The following is a 19,851-nucleotide window of genomic DNA, read 5'->3' as shown; positions in this document are numbered from 1 at the left end:
CAATCAAGCAAAATACTCAACCACTCTTTTCTACTATACCATCTTTTTTATCTGCTATTTTTAACCGCTCTCTTTTTAACTGTTCAAAATTTTCTAACCGTCTTGTTTAAACGTGATCACCAATTAGAACTATTAAGTTATCGGTAATACAAAACCGCGAGATTAATTAACCCACGGAAAAAAAGAGATTAAAAAAAAGAGTAGTAGCATATAACAGAAATATGTCCTAGGTTTTATAGTCTTTGTTGAAAAAATAAATAAGGATGAGCATGGTTCACGGGTTCTTACAGTATTTGGTTTTAAAATCCAAAAGTCAAGAAAGGCATCATTACCATACAAGCACTCCTCCCAGTTTAGGCATTCTTCCGTTGTCCTTTCTCCCTATTTGTTGTCTTTTACTTGGTTTTTGTCTCAACAATGACAAAATGATTTAGTTAACCATCAATTTCCAATATAAAGTTGATTGTTAGCTATGTTATACATTTGGGTATGTCTCTTGGTTCTATCTATATTCAAAGCATCGAGTTTAGTGTAAGACCACCTATCATTCGGTAACAAAATTTTTTTTTGTAATGATGTTATGTGTATATATTTTGTAGTTTTTGTAAAATTGTACTGCCAAATATTGAAAGAGTCCTACAAGAATACTTTAAAATAATAATCGAAAAACGTAACATTTTTTTTATGTTACAAAAGTAAATATTATATTAGATACATCAGTGAGGTAGAGTTGGTACGAATATTCGTTTATATGGGGTTGACTCATGAGTAATCTTAGAGCGTCAACTAGTGTATGTAATCATTGCGTTGAATGTAGTTCAAAGTGTGGACTTTCACACCAAAATACACTACAGGTTATACATAGTCGCAGACTTAGATAGATATTCCATATATAAAAGGGTTCAGTGTTTAATGATTGAATCCGAGTGTATAAGACGAAGAACTCCGTCCGGATTAGAAATCAATGGATCGGATGATATGACATATATAAACAAGTGAAGTCTTAAGTCTTAACTAACTATAAACTTCCCAAGTGTTTTAGTCTAGTAGATCTGTCATATGCAAACTCATGCATACTTTATCAGTGTTTAAGAAAGTGTTTTGTGTCTATGCGCTTTGCAAACATCGTAAATAATCAAATATATATTAGAGAATGGAGTCATGGAGATCGAGAGACGTTTCAGGATGCGTTGGGTTTCGTATTTTATTCCGTAGCATGAGAGAAACTCTAGTTGAGTTGGCTCTTTGTCCGTATTAGTTAATTAATACTTTACAATAAAATGCATATGATTACAAAATACCAAAATACGAAAGAAATTTGAAAATAGTGTATTATTGATTGTACTTCCCTCCTTTATCTCATCATTTAAATTATAGTATTGGATAGTGATAGCGTGTCAACCGAAATATATGATATCTTGAAAAAACCAATTATTACAGATTTATAATATTTTACAACTATTTTCATGTTTGATTTTAATTTTATATACATCGATAATAAAAGGGGCCAAATGATTATATAAGTTTATTTTTTTCCTCTACATAACAGAATTATCTATACTCCTGTAATATTTGAGTTTATTCGATAGCACCTCCGACAAAATATACTTCAAACCGAGTATATTGTAGTGGAGCGACAGCGCATGCATGCAAATTTCAATTATGCGTCGATCGGCTTCTTTATCAATAAATCAAGAAACTTATTTAGACGTAAACATAGATATAAATGTTCAATTGTTTATTTATCACGTTCTTGTAAACGTACTTATATATTTACTGTAAAATATCTTCGGAAATCCTCAAAACGACACTGAATCGAAGAAAAACGACAAGATTTTGCTGATTCCTTTTACATTGTTGTCGTTTTATATTATTTGGAAAGACTGAACTAAATTCCAACTTCCAAGCAAATAAATATTTCGACTCAATATATTAACAACAAAGGAAACTCACATTTATTATTACATTATTAACTTTTTTCTTAATTACATTTAAAAAAACTTTTCAAGTATGTAATTCATATTTTCAAGAAAAAGAAAGACTTGATCGATGACTGAGATATTGATTAATGTATTATTGCCTCGTCGGCGTAGCGGTTAACTAAAGCGAGGGCATTGCTAGTCAGCTTCTTGACGGCATCAACTCGTGAGCAGACGTCATATCTGATGGAGTTGTCTTCGTGGACGTCTTTGAACCCGTCCGTACAAGTATATTCGTCAGTGAGAGCTGCGCTAAGCCAAGTTTTGACATTGCTCATCTGAAACCTAAATGATTGGACTGAGCCAGACGCAGAGACAAGCTCTTTCATCTGTTTCATCGAACCTCTCATATCATCGACGGCGTCTTTCAGATTCTCGAAGCAGTCTCTGAGGACGGGGGTTGGGTGGTGGTCGCGGTTGTAAGAGTTTTGGAGGTAAGAGAGAAGGTCGAGAGTGTTGTGGAGAGTGAAGGAGATGGCGACGCGTGCGAGGCGGTTCGAGTCATTTTGGATGGAGTTGGCAAAAGTGGAGAGAGTTGAGAAGCAGAGGTCTGGATATAGTGTGGTGTTGCAGCTCTTACGGATGAAATCGGAGCCGTCAGATGAAGGGAGTGGGGGATCAACGGTGAGGATTGGCGGGAGAAGCGATGATGAGAGAAGAATAAAGAGAATATGTCTCATCGTTGTTACCGTATTGTGTGATGTGTTTGGACTTTTTGATTCATGAGTGATGAGCCTTTCTTTTGGAGTTACTTATATAGGGTTTTTGAAATGACTTTATTATCCGTCATGTTATCATTTTTTAGATATGAGATTTTTAAGAGCTAAAATTTTGGTTCAATTTAAAGGTGAACCGGAATGCTCTGCCAACAATTTTCTGCATGCATGTTTCTTTTTTTTAACGGTTTAGTTGTTAAATAATTAAAAATTGATAAATAAACAATTTAATTGAGACAGAAATTAATAATATATATTAAAGATAATTTAGGAGATGTGATAGCTCAACTTCAATTTCTTTTAAAATAATGTAAAGCTATATATACATTGAAAATGTTGAAATATTAAAGATAATTTAGGAGATGTGATAGCTCAACTTCAATTTCTTTTAAAATAATGTAAAGCTATATATACATTGAAAATGTTGACAATGGTATTCCAATGACAAATTTTACATCTAATGTATTAGTTATTATTCTCTATAGCCCTTAATTACTGTATTAATTCACTACTATTACTTATTTTACAAAACTTATATTTATAACATTTAGATTCATTAAAAAAAAGTAAATTTTAGATTTTCTTTTAAATATTATTACCACAGATATATATATAGTAAATAGTAACAATTTTTATGTGACGATAAAAATAATTTGATCATATTATGAAACTAATAACTTAAATATTCGATATACATTACAAATATTTAAATGTCGATCAGGTCCGGCTCTTGACACATTCTCAAGACACATTAGTATTGGGCCTCCAAAATTTTTGATTTTGAGATTTTTAGTAACAAAAATAGGCCTCAAAATATATTTTGATTGCAAAAAGAGGTCTCAGTTTTATGAAAGTTATATATTTGGCCTCAATTTGTAAATTTATCTATTTTGTTATTGCAAAAATAGGCCTCATTTTCTGAAATTTTAAGATTTTGTTTCACTTTTAAAATTTTATCTATAAAATCCATAAGAAAAAAATTATTTTGTATTAGACCACAAATTTGACCGGTGGCGATAAATGACTTGAGTAGTGTAGCACAACCGAAAACCACGATACCTCGGTTGATTATAAAAAGTCTTTGGTCCCTAAGCCTGCGGACATGTCAAGGGCAGATTTCAAAGATAAAGTGCTTGGGTCCATTCGGATATGCTCTTAGACATAGACTATATGGACGAGGTTGTATCGAATCCTTTGACTCACCAGAGAGTCCGGTTAAAATGGACATCATTGATCGTCTTAAGGGAGTCATTGCGTGAGCCACTGTTGCCAAGTGCATGCTATATATATATATATATCCTTATTCTCAACAATAGGGGTCTTAAATCTTAATCAAAGAAGTTTATGTGTGTTCTGGTTGTATGATTGATAATTTGATATAACTCAATAAAAAAGATCATATGATGAGTCACATTTATAGTTTGCCAAAAAAAAAAAAAAAAAAAATGATGAGTCACATTTATTTTGTAAATACAACAGGCTTCGAATGTTAATTTATTTGGGCCTTCGTAAGAAATAAACGTTGGCTTTGTCATGTTGGGCAGCTTTAATAAGCCCATAAATATTTCACTTGGCAACAGCGGTGTAAGTGTGTAACACATGATCCAAGCAGAGCAGTAATAGCACAACCGCTATGAGAGACAAGTGAATCAAATTAGTGTGTAATGGACATAGCAGAAGGGATAAATAGTGCATAACAAGAAGTGAAATAATAGTTCAATGTTAGTCATAAAATGTGTAGTACGGGTCATCAATTTGTTAGCAATCTGATTGGCAGAGATACCTATATTTTTCTACTAGAATTGTATCGGTCGGTAACACTATAATCTTTAACTAAAAACTTGAACTACACAATAAAACAAAACATGACCGCCTTTTGCTGCCTAATTACGACCGCCTTTTGTTACAACATTGCTTTTGGACATTTTTGTCTGCATGTGTTTTATTTTGACACAAACCACAAAGGCATAATAATTATGTTGCATTGAAGACTTAGATAGTGAATGAGAACGTACAATGTACCCCATAATATTAGGAGCTTCGACGTGTTAAACGCTATTAAGTTCCCATTCAACGATTTAAATGCAAAACAACAGAGTTCCTAAAGTTGTTGAATCAAATAGTCCCAAAAAAATACAGAGATATACTACTCTAACCTGCCTGATAAACATAAAACCATGAAAATACAATTTTATAGGTGAATAATTAACGCATTGGTTGTTTACATTAATTACTATGACCCCAAGAATACTAATCAAATTGACCTGAATTCACGGAATTAAAAAGACATGTGGGTATCATAATAATCCTTTGTTACCTTTTCTCTTCTCTTCCCGATCTTTCTTTGGCAAAATAATTTTGCTTGAGAACAGAAATAGTATAATTGTAGTTTAAATAAATGAACAAAAATGTTTGCGAAGAGTTACGTGGCTTACTAATACAGCGAGGGGGATCACATGCGTCAGATCACTATTTACAACAATCCTTTATTAGGCTTATGTATTAGTCAACCCCATAAAACAGTTCGTACCCATTAATCATCACCACCATTTCGCATTGTTAGAGATAATTCCAGCAAAAACGGCGTCGGATAAGGGTTTTTGGCCTTTCGTGTTTTACATTTTGGGTGCAATAGCATAAATGCATAATTATCATTTGAAACCGTACTATCCGGAGATTTAAAATTTGGATTAAGGATGGATGATTCATTCATTACTCGGACATATGTCGCTTTGTTATTAAAATACGTACGTACTGATAAATTCATGTTAATGATTCTATTCTATGATTTCCAGCTATCTTGTTTTAATTATTAACGACGATCAATTGGAGTTATTAGCAATTGTATATGAGTCACGTAATGATTAGCATTTTCATGTGCCATGCATGAGGGCTACTCTCTTTTTTTATTTTCCAATTTATATTCCATCAGAATTTTTTCAACTGATAAATTAACATATTAGTCTATGCTTTTGACCTACCTCTTAATTAACCGTTGCCAACACAAAACAATCTCACGATTTTGACGTAATCATCTCATCAGTTTTTCACCATAACACCAAAATCTCAGTCCATCTCTTAATCTTATAACCTGTATATGTGGGAAAATAATAATGTTTTCTAGCCTCCTGCATATTCCATACAACATCATACGTCAAACCAAAACATATGCAAATCTTAATAGTCTTTTGAATCGATAATGTGCTTTAATAATGTTTCTAACTAGATATTCTTTTACCTTAAGCTGTTAAGCACCATTGCCTTAAGCCTCATTGAAAATAAGTTATTGATTGTGTGTTTGAATCATAATGTTTTTTCACAAAGTTTTCTTCATGATAGAGGTTATAAAGAAGCACAAAGAACCAAACAAGGAAATGTATACTCATCAAACTAAATGGCATTTCCATAAAAATCAAGAAGAATACAATAAACTTTTTTGAAAATACTATATAATTAATAATTTTCACACTCGAATCAACCAAATGCAAGATGTCTTGTCTATCACATGAGTAAGTGGATTACAGATTTCAATCGACAGAATTTGGATCTTAGCTAAAAATTTATTACGTTACTATATACATCGATCGAGTTTTTAAAGAGGTTTCATAATCACAAGTTCACAACCACAAGATTTGTTTCAAAATAAGCTATTGAAATCGAGTAAATAAAACAACAACAAAGAAAATTCACAAATGAGAGGAATCTTTTTCCAAATTGTAGGTCCAATAAAGCCTAAAATTAATGGGAAACCAAAAATCAAATTTCAATAGTGATTTACTAATTATGCCTTGGTTAAAAAGAGGAAATAAAAAGCAAAAAACATTAATCACAAAACTCCAAAATCACCTAATTTAGATCACAACACGTGTCGCTTGCCAATACGACGGTGTGTCACATGGTAAAAAAAAAATCGTTAAAACTCACTTTATTATTATTATTAATTTTTTTTTTTGTCTTTCTTCATAATTCATATCACAGACTTCAACTTTTGGTTTTTTTTTTTTGGATTCTCTCTCACACCGTACCGACGGCGTACCACTCCTCCCACACCGTCCTCATTAAACTCTCTCAAACCCTAAAACCCGAACCCGGTTATTCAAAAACCCGGTCAAGGCACATTTTCGCCTCGGAATCCAAAACCCCCATACCCCAATCTAACATGGAGCTACGTCCAATCAAATAATCCCACGTGGTGATCATTCATTGGCTCTAATTCTGGAATCCAAGAGGACCTTTTCTAGTATAAAGAGCCCCCTCTCTCACCTTCTCTCTTCACACTAACAAACACAAAAAAGCACAAAAAACAGAGAAGAGTAAAGAATGGCGCGAAAATCCCTAATTTTCCCGGTGATTTTGCTCGCCGTTCTTCTCTTTTCCCCGCCGATTCACTCCGCCGGTCACGATTACCGCGACGCTCTACGCAAAAGCATCCTCTTCTTCGAAGGCCAGCGTTCCGGTAAACTCCCTCCAGATCAACGTCTCAAATGGCGCCGTGACTCTGCTTTACGCGACGGTTCCTCCGCCGGAGTAAGTACTCTTACCTACATTTCTCAAAACATCTCTCTTCCCCGACGACATTTTCCTCACATTTTCTCTCTCTCTCTCTCTTAAGGTTGATTTATCCGGTGGTTACTACGACGCCGGAGACAACGTCAAGTTCGGTTTCCCGATGGCTTTCACGACGACGATGCTTTCATGGAGTATAATAGATTTCGGCAAAACAATGGGACCTGAGCTAAGAAACGCCGTCAAAGCCGTTAAATGGGGAACGGACTACCTCTTAAAAGCGACGGAGATTCCCGGGGTCGTCTTCGTTCAAGTTGGAGACGCTTACTCCGATCACAACTGTTGGGAAAGGCCTGAAGATATGGACACGCTTCGTTCCGTTTACAAAATCGATAGAGCTCATCCTGGCTCTGACGTCGCTGGTGAAACCGCAGCCGCTTTGGCCGCAGCTTCAATCGTGTTTAGGAAACGCGATCCTGCTTACTCCAGACGTTTACTAGACCGGGCTACACGGGTACGTTACGGTTCATCACTTAAACCAGTTCATTGATTGTGGTAATTTTTTTATTTTAATTATTACTAATATGGTGTAATTGATAAAGTGCTTAGTAATTAGTAGTATAATATAGTCAAAGACAACTGTGGCCGTTAAAGCAAAATTTTTATTATTATTCCCTTTGTTTTTTTTTCCATTAATAAATACAGTTTTTTTTTTTTTTAATTTTGACATCCTTTAATATAAATACAGGTTAAATAATTAAAAGTTTTCAATTTTAATCAATTATTCTTTGCTTGTGAAAGAAGAGATTCTTTTTTTTTTTCCATAATGTTGAGTACTTTATTTTTGCTGATGATTGGTCCATGTCTATGATTCGTTTTAATAGTTTTGACTTTTTTTTGAGTATTGTTCTTACGTAAATGTACGTTTGAGTAAAATATTTGATCTTACGTAGAGAAGATATATAGTATCACAAATTCACGGACTTGGAATATAAATGTTTTGTTGATTTGATTTGATTTGTTGTAATGTGAAAACGTGGGAGCAGGTATTCGCGTTTGCTAACAGATATCGCGGCGCGTACAGTAACAGTCTATACCACGCGGTGTGTCCTTTTTACTGTGATTTCAACGGTTACCAGGTAAAAGTTTTTACTATTTTACCCGTTTTAGTATCAGCCGTTGGATAATGATAAATTCTTGATTTTGTCGTTTTTGAACATCTGGTGCAGGATGAGTTACTATGGGGTGCGGCGTGGCTGCACAAAGCCTCGAGGAAACGAGCGTACAGAGAATTCATTGTGAAGAATGAGGTGATTCTTAAGGCTGGAGATACAATTAATGAGTTTGGTTGGGACAATAAGCACGCTGGGATTAATGTCTTAATCTCCAAGGTAATTGAACCATTCTTTTATTATTCCATCACGTTTGTGGTCAACACTGCATGGTTTTTGGTGCGCATTGATTGATTGTTTGGTTTATAATTTCATCATAAGTGTCAAGATTTTGGTGTGGTGTTAGCGAGGTTTTAGGGAAAGAGTGGTGTTTTTTTGTTTGTTTTTGGAATTCTTTTTTCTGTGTGTTGTTTGGTTGCAAGGGGACTACTAAAGAATTAAATTAACATAGGTAGAGAGAGATCAGAGATGGTTGTGTCTGGTTATCACGTGTTTGTGGCACGACTTTTGATCATATAATTGGAAGTGGTGTTCACATTACAATTATGACCTATCTAGTTATATTTTGGTCTTCCATATGCTTCATTTATCTTGAACAAAACCGGCTTTAGATTTTGATGTGTGAACCAATCGAGTCTTTTTAAACAACTAGGATCATGGTACGGTCGTGTTTTATATAGAAAAGTGATGTGGGATATTTTAATGAAGAGAAGATAGAATAGGGAGGTAGATGATTGGAACTTGCACATGATGAATAATGGGAATTAGCCAATTAGAAATGGTCATGTGATGTGGGAGCTAAAATCTTAAGGTAAGACATACCTCATTGGACATTCCCCTTTTTTTTGTCCAATGTGTGCTCAACATGCCTCCTAGATTTGGCATCATATAATTTTTAATAGTATAACCTTACCAAATGGAAGCCAGAGACTCACATGGCCCCATGATCCATGACTACTTGACTAGTGAATGGATAAAAAGTTTGTATTATATAATATAGAAACTTGATAATCAAATGTAGGTAGGTGAAATGTATACAGTATGGATTTTGTGTCCTTTCCTGTTGGAAGGAGTTTGCATGTGGTGTATCACATGAGTAAACGTCCTATTTGTGGTTTTGGATATAGAGTATTAAAAAAACTAAGGTATACAGCAACATTATTATTAGTATCAGAGTATCAGGCTCAGGCCTATTAGGTCAAGTGGGGACAGTAAAAAAAGAGAGAAGGGTAAAAAAGTCTTTGGTTATTGTTACAAAGCATGTGGCTCAAAACTCAAAAGGCTGTGAAAAAAAGAAAAAAAAAAGTGTCATGTCCTCCCTTACCTGTTCCCATTGTGCTGCAAAAGCCTAAGTGGGTTTTATTGTTTTGTCATTTCTCAACGGTATCTTCCGCAAAATTGATTTGTCAAGGAGTCAAGACCCTTTCATCATCTCAGTTTCACATGGCGCTCTGTGTTTTTTGTTTTTTTTTCATTACTTCTGTCCAATCCTTGATCTTTCTTTGTTATTATATACTGTATTTAGCTTTGTCCATATCCCAAAACCGTGATCTTTATATAAAGTTTCTTTTTTTGTCTTGTTGTTTTGAAAACAGGAAGTGCTAATGGGAAAAGCAGAGTATTTTGAGTCTTTCAAGCAGAACGCAGATGGGTTTATTTGTTCTATATTGCCTGGAATCTCTCACCCTCAAGTCCAATACTCTCGAGGTAAAGAAAACAAAGAAAAACCCATCATTTTTCCTAATATCAAAGTACTTTTCCCACATTCACGTGATTTTTTTTACTTTTGTCTTTTCCTCTCAAAATGTTCAAACTTTTTGTAATGTTTTTATCTTTAATTAATTAGTAGTAATCTGATATATTTTGTCTTATATACACAGGAGGGCTACTAGTGAAGACTGGAGGGAGTAACATGCAGCATGTAACATCACTATCTTTCCTCCTATTGGCTTACTCTAATTATCTGAGCCATGCCAAAAAGGTTGTGCCTTGTGGCGAATTAACTGCCTCCCCATCTCTCCTCCGCCAAGTCGCCAAGCGTCAGGTAATGGTCCCAAATTTCTCAAACCAAAACAAAAATAACATCTAGATAGCCGTTTTTGGTCTTTGGGACCAGATCGATCAAGAAACACATATATAGCCGTTTGTTTGATGTTGTTTGTTTAATGTGAACAGGTGGACTACATTCTAGGAGACAACCCGATGGGACTCTCTTACATGGTTGGATACGGTCAAAAGTTTCCACGTAGGATTCACCACCGTGGCAGCTCGGTTCCTTCGGTTTCAGCTCATCCAAGCCATATAGGATGCAAGGAAGGCTCTCGTTATTTCCTCAGCCCAAATCCTAACCCAAACCTTCTGGTTGGTGCCGTTGTTGGTGGACCTAATGTCACTGACGCTTTTCCCGACTCAAGACCTTACTTCCAGCAGTCTGAGCCCACGACTTACATCAACGCACCACTCGTCGGCCTTCTCGGTTACTTCTCAAGCCATTCTTCTTGGCGATGAGCGATGGTCTTATTAGTTACTATCTCTCCTTTAGAGGTGTGCTGGAAAACTTGAGGCCACCCTAAACCCCTTTTTTATTTATGTTATTGCCACTCTTTTATTTTCAACTACTTAACCAACTGTATTGTAAGCCCGTAATTAGTGAAGAAGAGAAAGAGTTGTCTCGGTGTCTAAACTTATCTTCGCAGTCATTACTTTTATGCATATAGACGAGACGACCATTGAATAGAGTCAGTAGAACAGTTGATACGATAATCGAACCAAAATACCTAAACATAAAAAGTTGAAAACGCTAAATTGTCTTAATTCAAGCGCTAAATTGTCTTATTTCAAACGTTAATTTGAGAAAGCATATGTTTTGATTTTTATAACAGCTACCCACAAGGGAGGTCCATATACTATTATCAGCCCAAAAAAATAGAGGCCCATTCTGTGTGATTTTTTTTTTCTTTTTCGGCCAAGTACCAACCTTTATGAGTATAGATAGTGTGGTCTGAATTAAAAAGTCAAGAGATGCTGAATTATTCTGAATTTGGATGTTCTTGTTATAGCATCACTTTGCCTTATATAGCTCAGAGTTGGTTTTGCATATGATTTTTGCCTTATATAGCTCAGAGTTAGTATTTGCCCACGAGACCAAGTAGTCTATATCACTGTGCTACATGTAGATAGGTCATTAAATACTTGGACCGAAACAATGCAGCTTCTTAAGTTGTCTATGATGTTTTTTTTTATTTTGAAATTATATGAGATGTTTGTACAAATCAGGACATTAACTCCGCTTATGGCCCGGCATGGAACTGCATCATTAGAAGTTTAGAACCAGCTTCGGCTCATATTTTACTCGGCCTCTTCCCTTGGTGGATTCTTATATTTTCATATGGACAAGGTTTACGTTATTCTCTTCAAGACCGTAATGTACTAATCTACAAGCCCACATTTTGTTTCCATGATGGTTTCTTGCCTTCTTCTGATGATGATGAAAAACTATCCACTTAAGTCTTAATACCACAGACCCCTAGGTTATAAAAATATGTAACATCTTTAACTAAGTTTGGGCCAAAGGAGGCCTTCAAGAGAGTGGGTGGAGTGAAGCCGTTTGGCCTTCTAACTTTAGGGGAATAGCAATATCTGCAAAACCTTTTTAAACTTTCAAAATTTGACAGGGAATTATTTTTGTTTTTAAGTTTTTTTTGGTGAGTTTTGATAAATTAGTTCCTTATTATTTTTATTTCAGGTGTTATGTTGTTTGTTCGAAATTGAATACTATTATATTGTTTAACATTTCATTTGATGAAACATTTATTCCAACAGGAAAAAACAAAATAAATATCTTTCAAAACCATTATAAAACTTGAGAGTTATCTACTACTTTATAATCTTATGATATTCAAACTGTTAAGGCATATTATTTTAACGGTTAATTATCATTAAAAAAATTGGCGTAGTATCCTTGATATTTCATAATCGACTCTGATTCTTCTAAATTTTGTTTCTGTTTTTAAAAGTGATGTTAAATTCCACACCCCAATCATCTATATGATTATTTATAACCAACGAATGATTGATACGTGTATCTTCTTCTTTTTTTTTGTTATAAGGTTTGATACCTACATATAATTGATTATAACCAATGGATGACTGATACATATATTAAAAAACAAATTCAGGCTTTATCTAAAAAATGTACTTTGAAGTTTGAAACGTAAGACATTTATGTTTTTGCCGGTGATTTAGGTAAAACTGTTGATCGTAAAATATCCATGTCCTTGTCTTGTGTTGAGCACAAGACATGTCCACGACAAAGCCTAAAATAACAAGTTTTTTTTTTTTTTTTTTTTTTATGTTCACACAAACCTTAGAGATAATACAAGTTTGGTTTATATTTAGGTTAATGACGAACAACCAGTTGTGTGAGTTGTCAAACAAAGAGAGAAGACATTAGAAATTTTTTTGGAAAGCTATGTTTCCGGAAAAACAAAATGTATAACGTTAAATCGCTCATTTTAGGCCACCCATTTCAATTATTTCTTTCAAATGTCACCAACAAAAACTTGAGCAATGAAGATTCATGGAAAATAGGACTACACAACCACTGGTCAATTTACATTTTTTATAGCCTTAAATCGTTCTCAATACCAATAGATAAACAAGAGAGATGAAACGTTGGCTTGTCTCAACATTTTTCTAACATTAAATCAATGAAAAATGATACAAAAATTTCAAATCAAAATCAAACTTATATTTATTAACTAAATTATGTATAAACATGTAGTATAGTGGTTTGTACCGGTAATGTTGATGTGTCACAACCCGGATCCAAATCCACATAAGACATGTTTTGGAAAAAAAAAACATATCGACTAATTCAAAAGACATAACACACTAAATATAAAAGTATCATCTTCTAATTTTATATGTTCAGGTTGTCTTTTGTTGTGAATATAAATGACATACATTATATATAGGTAAACGTTTATGTCAGCGCACATTATCCTCTCCTATAAATGTGTTTATCCCTATAGTGAAATATCATCTCATAATTTCCACAAAAATCTCTTTCTAAGAAGAGTGTATTTAATTGAGAATGAATGAGATAACACTTAAAATGAGCATTAGGAATCATAAGAATCCATCAGTTGATATAACAAAACACAAACGGACTAAAATTAGCCCCAACAATGTACTTTTGAATTGTGTAGTGGTAGACTGGTAGTTCCAATTGCACAACTTGGTGGGGGCATGTAAGGACACCAAGAGTAAATGGTGTGAGATATGCAATACTGATAAGACGAGGATCGTTCGTTCTTATCCACTCATAAAATATGAACGTGTTTTTTGTGATGAATTTACAGTTTCACAGCTCTTTTGTTTTTATTTTCGGTCCTCCTCACCAAACTTTTCTATGGAGATATACATCTCCTTCACCATTACTACTTTCCTACGATATAATTTCTCTGCCTCAATAAATATAAATATCTATGATCACGAATTTGGTATTTATTCTCTTTAGCAAATGTATCCAAAATTTTCGTTTGTGATCAGAAAAAGATAATTTAATAACAATAGTGAATATTTATTCGATCTTAAATTCTTGACAGACATGACAAACGTATATCTGTTATTGCTTAAGGTTATAAAGTAATAATCCTACAATAATAGATCAAAGCATTACAAACAATGATCAAATACAGAGACGCCCTAACGCCTTCTCCCGCACGTAAATATATATAAATGGTATAGGCTATAATCATAATCTAATGATTAAAAATAACATATTACCATCGTAAAAATAAAATAAAAAACCTCAAAAAGGTTTATAAAAAGAAATCAAGAAAGATTTTTAGGTAGGTGAAGTAGAAGAGTAGTTCATTCCACTGGATTCTCCTGTCGACAAATCAAGAAGCATCTTCTTGTATGGCAATGCACTCATAAGCCTGCATCAACAAAACATTAATTAATTCGTAAGATTTCCATTGCAAAGCTCGAGCTTCTTATAAAGAAAATACAAAATCATACCTCTCTTTGCGCTTCTCCAAGAACCGAGCCAAGGATGCTTTCCGAGCTTGTGGAACTGATAAGAAAGCAATTTTTGAGTATTAGACATATTCTATGTGATTTGTCCAAAAGAAAAAAAAAATAATAAATAAATGAAAAGAAAAGATATGTTTTAAGATTATACCTGAAGGAATCATGTTTCCAGGAGCTGCTGCATTGAATGATTCGATCATGCTCATGGCATTAGTCGTGGCAACATCAACGTGTTTGTTGTCCCTACATTTTGAGTAAATAACATTGTGATTGGCAGAGCTTGACGATGCAGCAGCAGCAGTGTTATGGATTTGTTTTCCATACACTTTTTCAGCTTCTCGAACGGGTTGTTGTTTCTTCAAGCTGCTCTCTCCAGTTTCAACTTTAAAACCTTTCCCAGCACATAACATGATGGCTTGAGCCTATTCATAAATCATCATTAGCCTATGTTATTAGAACATGTCATGTCATGTGTAAAAATGTTAATCGTATGGAATCTTGATTATATATACCTTATCAGGAGATATGTCATTAAAGACGCTAACAGTTCCAGCGTAGAAGATAGTGAGCTGAGGAGGAGTTGATCCCGAAGAAGCCATTCTGTTTCCACAAAGCACATAACCAAAATCACAAATATTAAAATAGTAATAATATTTTGTTGAATTCTTTAGCATAAAAATAAAATAAAGAAATTACCGTGGAACAAGTGAAGGATGAGTTGGTAAAGGAACTGATCCGCCTAGTAAAAGCGGGGTCGCGTTCTGAAACGCACCGCCAAATTGGCCTCTGCGGAAAACGCTGGCCGCGGAAACTGATCCCCACTGGTATCCACCAGGAAACACCTTAGCCTCCTGCGACGTCAACATCTTTACATTATTACATGTCTCTAATATTCTTACAACAAAAAAAGTTGCCAATATGAAACGTGATCCGTGATCCGTGATCCAAACGCCATATTTTTTTTAATTAGATTATATTATTTGTCCCTAACTTTGCGGCTGGCAAACGACCCTACAAACTCTTATCAACACAACTTCTTTTAATAAAATATTAAGAAGAAAATTCTTGTATTGGCCACATACACAACAACACAAGATGACAATTATGATTTGGATGTGTGTGGGACACAAAACATAACACAACTTCTTAAATGTGTGTGTTAAAAGAATTGCTTAAATGGTAAAAAAGTATGATTATCCGGTAGGCTAGCTTATAAAACCATTAGATTACCAAATAAACAACAAGGTTATAAAAAATAGGAAACCAAATTAATGGTAAGTAAATTAAAGAGACTGAGCTGAATGTTAGTTAAGTTGAACCAACCTGAAAATCTGAAGCAGGCATGAAATTTGAAGTAGCAAGAACCTCTGCCTTCCCCAATTGTCTAGCTGACTTCTTACTCAACAACCCTAAAAGTATATAAAAAATTTTAAACTTTTTTTTTTTTGTTAACTCATACAGTAAATTCCCAGACCTATGGAGGGGTCCGAAACTAATCTCTTTGGGAAGAGGGTATCACATAGATAGGGTCCCCCTAGATATGCAAATGGGCCGTAAGCAATAAGCTCATATACATTTGGCCAAAAGGATAAAGCTGAGTAATTCTGCGCTTGGGAAGAATCGATCCATGGCCTAGACCAACAGGACGACTCTTCCACCAATGCTAGAACCACTAACCCACCACCTCGTGGTTAATTTTTTAAATTTTTCATTCAAGATTTAATGGAATCTTTTATTCTATGTTTCGGAATCTGAAAATTTATATAAATAAAAAAACTTTTGGACGACATATAAAACATTAGAAATAAAAAGATCCTAGAGACAACAAGAAGAACACAAACCTCGTTCTCCGACACCATCATCGTTATTACAACTCAGATACTGCTTGTCGCTCAAACCCAGAAAATCTCTTTCCATTGCAATAGACAAAAAAACGCTCAAATTACGTTATGTAGCTTCTCTCTGTTTGTGCACAAAAAACAATTCAATTTAAAGAAAGGAAGAAGTGGAGAGAAACAACAACAAAGGAAGGTTTCGTTTTGGTAAATGTTGCAGACACACTTTTTGGAGAGAGTCTAATTTTTATAACCCGCTTGTTTTTTTTTTTAAAGAAGGGGCTTTGCTTGATTAAAAGAGCATGTGGTTGCTTTTTTTTTGTTTAATACCGGGAACTAACGGTTGGTGTGACCGATTAGACTGGTTAATTATCACGTGTTTATTCTTTTGATTTTTTTATATTTCTGAGGACCATATACAATTAGACATCTGTCGGTGGCTAAGTGCTTGTTTCTATTTAATTCTTTTTTTTTTCAAAAAGGTTTTGGCTTATTGGATTTGGATATTTTATTTGTGAACTCACTCTCTCACACATGTAAAAGGTGTGTGGTTTTGCTTCTTCTTATGCAACGGTTTGGTATTTTATCACTTTCATTTCTTTTCTTTTTTTCTTCGTAAAGTATTATGATATCTATCATGAATCATGATGATGACTTTGATGAGCTGATCGCCGACGAGACTCTTTCGTGGAGACGAATTGAAGTGTCACTTTATTGGGTAACCCACGAGGGATGATGCTCAATGGGCTAAACGAAGTTTCCCTTAGCTTATCTTAAGGCCTATAAGTATGTTATCGGCCCATAAATACTGTCTACTAGATTGGCTAAATGCATCATTCTTCAAGTTTTCTTTTGAGTTTTGACATCAAACTAACCCTTAAAGAACATGTAGATTGAGTATTCTTACTAAAGCGAATTTTCTAATACGTGGAAGTTTTGAATCTTTGATAAATGTTTTTGTTATACCATATAATAATATTTTTTCTCTTATACATCAAGAGTTTCAATCATATACATTTCATTTGTTAGTTTAATGTATGAAAGAAGAACCAGGTTATTAAGCAATCTCTCATCGATGGTACATGTCAAAACTATCAGAAAATAAAGAATATGGAAAAGAATTAGACGTTAGTTGGTCTTTCAAAGTCATAAAAACCATTTGGCAAATTGGCTTACAATTTTAAATTATCATTTTTAATGATTAAAAGGACATTAGGCCAAGTCTTCATTGTTGTTCTTTAGACAATATGAGAATAAATAATGATGCCATAAGAAGAAAAGATTCGTTTTGCCATACACAATAGGACGAGCAAAATGATTTTATTTTTTTGGATCTTCAACCTATATATATATCGTGTTTATTGTGTTCCATTATTCTTGACACGTTCATTTCTTTAAACATATATGTGTATGTTTTCTTGTAAATTTGCATAGACGAAAAAGTGGCAATTATAAATATATACAGAAACGAATGTTTCATTCACATGAAAGAAGAATATATCGATTTGGCCTATATAAGTCCGACAATTATACATAAACCGATTCGAAACGACAATCATATAAATATTAATTTACTTACTATAACTACGTACATCTTATGAGGGAGAACCAAAAAAAAATTACAAAAATACAACTAGCTAGCAGTGGCTCGACTCGAGTCGTTGGGTGATCTCTTTCCCACTTTGTCTTTTCATTTACACCATTTCTCATCTGCAAAAAGCATACACATAGTAATTTAATTAGATCTTGTCTATATATATGATGAATGAACCCAAACAAAAAAACGAAAATTAAATTACAAAAAACATATATACCTTGTAATTTTCTACATTGCTTTCCAAGAAAAGCGAGAAACACAACGAGCAAAATGATTAAGGTGACGATTCCTATTATTATCGCCAATGTTTTCCCAACTCCGTTATCATCATCCTTACTGTCCTTCTTCTCTCCTTCTGTCAATAATTTAACATTTCACGGGTTTAAAATTCGAATAGTAACACACACACAAACTATTAGATCATATGGTTTGATTAGTAAACTACTAATATTTTTAAAAGTTAATCATCTAAATAATTATCATATTTCTCGACTTGACTAGAGATGTTGCTTTCTATGGTTACATTTGTATATTTTCTTAATCTTGTGTGACTACGACTTCTTATTATACTACTAATGAAAACAAACAAACGAAGACTGACCATAGTTTGGGGTCTGACGCGCGTGACTGCCAGCGACACTGAATCGCGCGTAACACTTGGACAAGTAAACGTATCCTCCCTGAGCCATCCCACAATCAGATTTGAGCCGTCCGATTGCATCAGACAAGCAATCCTGACACTGTGCTGTACTTAGATCTCCCATGCACTGAGCCACTCCCTGAACATTCCCGTTCCCACCGGTCCTGTAGGGCTGGCTTCCGGAACCTAAAGAACCGATGACGTCACTAATTCTGGTCAACCCATCCTGGTCGTTGAATTCCATCGCCTGCCCACATTTGTTGAGCCTCAACGTTTTGTCTTGTACCCCAAAGAACGAACTGTTGTCGTACTGGACCAGACAGCTGTCCATCATCAAGAACCCGGAGTACGAGTTGGAGCATAAGGTTCCGATCTGTGCGTTGGCGCGTGATACGCACGTTGAGCAGGCGGTTGGGTCGAGGTCGCCTCGGCACTGGAAAACACCGTATACGGTAACCCCGGGTTCGGGCTTTTTGTTAGGAACGGTGAAGTTGGCATAGCGGATTTGGACGGTGGAGCTGACAAAGGAAGAGAGGAGAGAGTTTAGATTTGTCTCGTAGCCGGAGCCAGGGGAGAACTTAGCCGGAGAGCAAACGGCGTATATGTAATTGTCCGTGGGGGTGGAGGAAGATGGATTCATTAGGATGACGGCGGTGAGAAGGAAACAGAGAAGGGTCGTCTTTGTCTTGGACATGTTTAGTTGTTTACCTTCTTCTTTTTTTTAGAGATAGAGAAAGTGAGATGATTTGGTAAAATAGAAGTTGTAGAGAGAAGACTTGCTTTAAAGAGAATTAACGTAAAGAAGGGTACTCTTATGTGTGGTTCCATGTTGCATGCTTTATTTTTTTATTTTTTTGGGTTGGGGACGTTCTTTAGACTTTCTACAATTTGCAAATTCCGTGTTATTCAAATTACTAAAAATAATGCAACTCATTCTTCGTTTTCAGACTGATTTGTTTAGAACTTAAATGTGGAATTTGGCAATGTGCGTCTATTTAATCTTTTATGATAAGTATATTTTTATAGGCTTTTTACTCATTTGATTTGTATTCGTCTATTCGATATTGAGACTTCAACAGTGACTTGTGTGTATTCTTTTTCTTCTACAGTATTACGAGTTAATCAATAATCACTTTTCTGTAATCCACTCCACTAATTAAGAAGGAGAATAAACTGAGGAGTTTCTTGAGGCCTTGACTTTTCTAATAGTATATATGGATCCGCTATGGAGTTTAAAGGCGTATAAAATTGGCGGAATTGCCACGAAATTGATTCAAAACAAGCTTCTTGACATTTAATATAATCGCCAAAGATGTCTTTCTCAATATTTCTTTCATATATATCTTCGGTCTACTTTTGTCTTTTAC

At 34.6% G+C, this 19,851-nt stretch overlaps 4 protein-coding genes across 4 annotated transcripts; 1 reads left to right on the top strand and 3 right to left on the bottom strand.

Moving 5' to 3' along the window:
* Positions 1-1,932: 1,932 nt before the first annotated feature.
* On the bottom strand, positions 1,933-2,757 carry LOC104750911 (21 kDa protein-like). The gene has a single exon (XM_010472772.3). It carries the CDS (start codon positions 2,657-2,659, stop codon positions 2,066-2,068), a length of 594 nt encoding a protein of 197 aa, XP_010471074.3. The 5' UTR covers positions 2,660-2,757; the 3' UTR covers positions 1,933-2,065.
* Positions 2,758-6,647: 3,890 nt separating this feature from the next.
* On the top strand, positions 6,648-11,056 carry LOC104750910 (endoglucanase 8). The gene is made up of 7 exons (XM_087491202.1): positions 6,648-7,222; positions 7,308-7,715; positions 8,248-8,340; positions 8,431-8,592; positions 9,969-10,080; positions 10,254-10,417; positions 10,549-11,056. The coding sequence occupies exons 1-7, from the start codon at positions 7,016-7,018 to the stop codon at positions 10,879-10,881; spliced, it is 1,479 nt and encodes a 492-aa protein (XP_087347328.1). The 5' UTR covers positions 6,648-7,015; the 3' UTR covers positions 10,882-11,056.
* Positions 11,057-13,985: 2,929 nt separating this feature from the next.
* LOC104750909 (protein TIFY 7) lies at positions 13,986-16,783 on the bottom strand. The gene is made up of 7 exons (XM_010472768.2): positions 16,254-16,783; positions 15,736-15,821; positions 15,109-15,263; positions 14,925-15,012; positions 14,564-14,834; positions 14,401-14,455; positions 13,986-14,318 (listed from the first exon to the last, which is right to left on the bottom strand). Exons 1-7 carry the CDS (start codon positions 16,327-16,329, stop codon positions 14,225-14,227), a joined length of 825 nt encoding a protein of 274 aa, XP_010471070.1. The 5' UTR covers positions 16,330-16,783; the 3' UTR covers positions 13,986-14,224.
* A 922-nt stretch (positions 16,784-17,705) lies between these two features.
* LOC104750908 (plasmodesmata-located protein 5-like) lies at positions 17,706-19,423 on the bottom strand. Its single transcript, XM_010472766.3, has 3 exons — positions 18,446-19,423; positions 18,062-18,199; positions 17,706-17,957 (listed from the first exon to the last, which is right to left on the bottom strand). Exons 1-3 carry the CDS (start codon positions 19,176-19,178, stop codon positions 17,938-17,940), a joined length of 891 nt encoding a protein of 296 aa, XP_010471068.1. The 5' UTR covers positions 19,179-19,423; the 3' UTR covers positions 17,706-17,937.
* Positions 19,424-19,851: the final 428 nt, after the last annotated feature.

The sequence above is a fragment of the Camelina sativa genome, chromosome 16 (assembly GCF_030686135.1).
Source record: "Camelina sativa cultivar CO46 ecotype springtype chromosome 16, ASM3068613v1".
In the NCBI taxonomy this organism is placed as follows: domain Eukaryota; kingdom Viridiplantae; phylum Streptophyta; class Magnoliopsida; order Brassicales; family Brassicaceae; genus Camelina; species Camelina sativa.
Note: the sequence above shows the minus strand (reverse complement) of the source record. Positions and strands in the feature narration are given on the sequence as shown.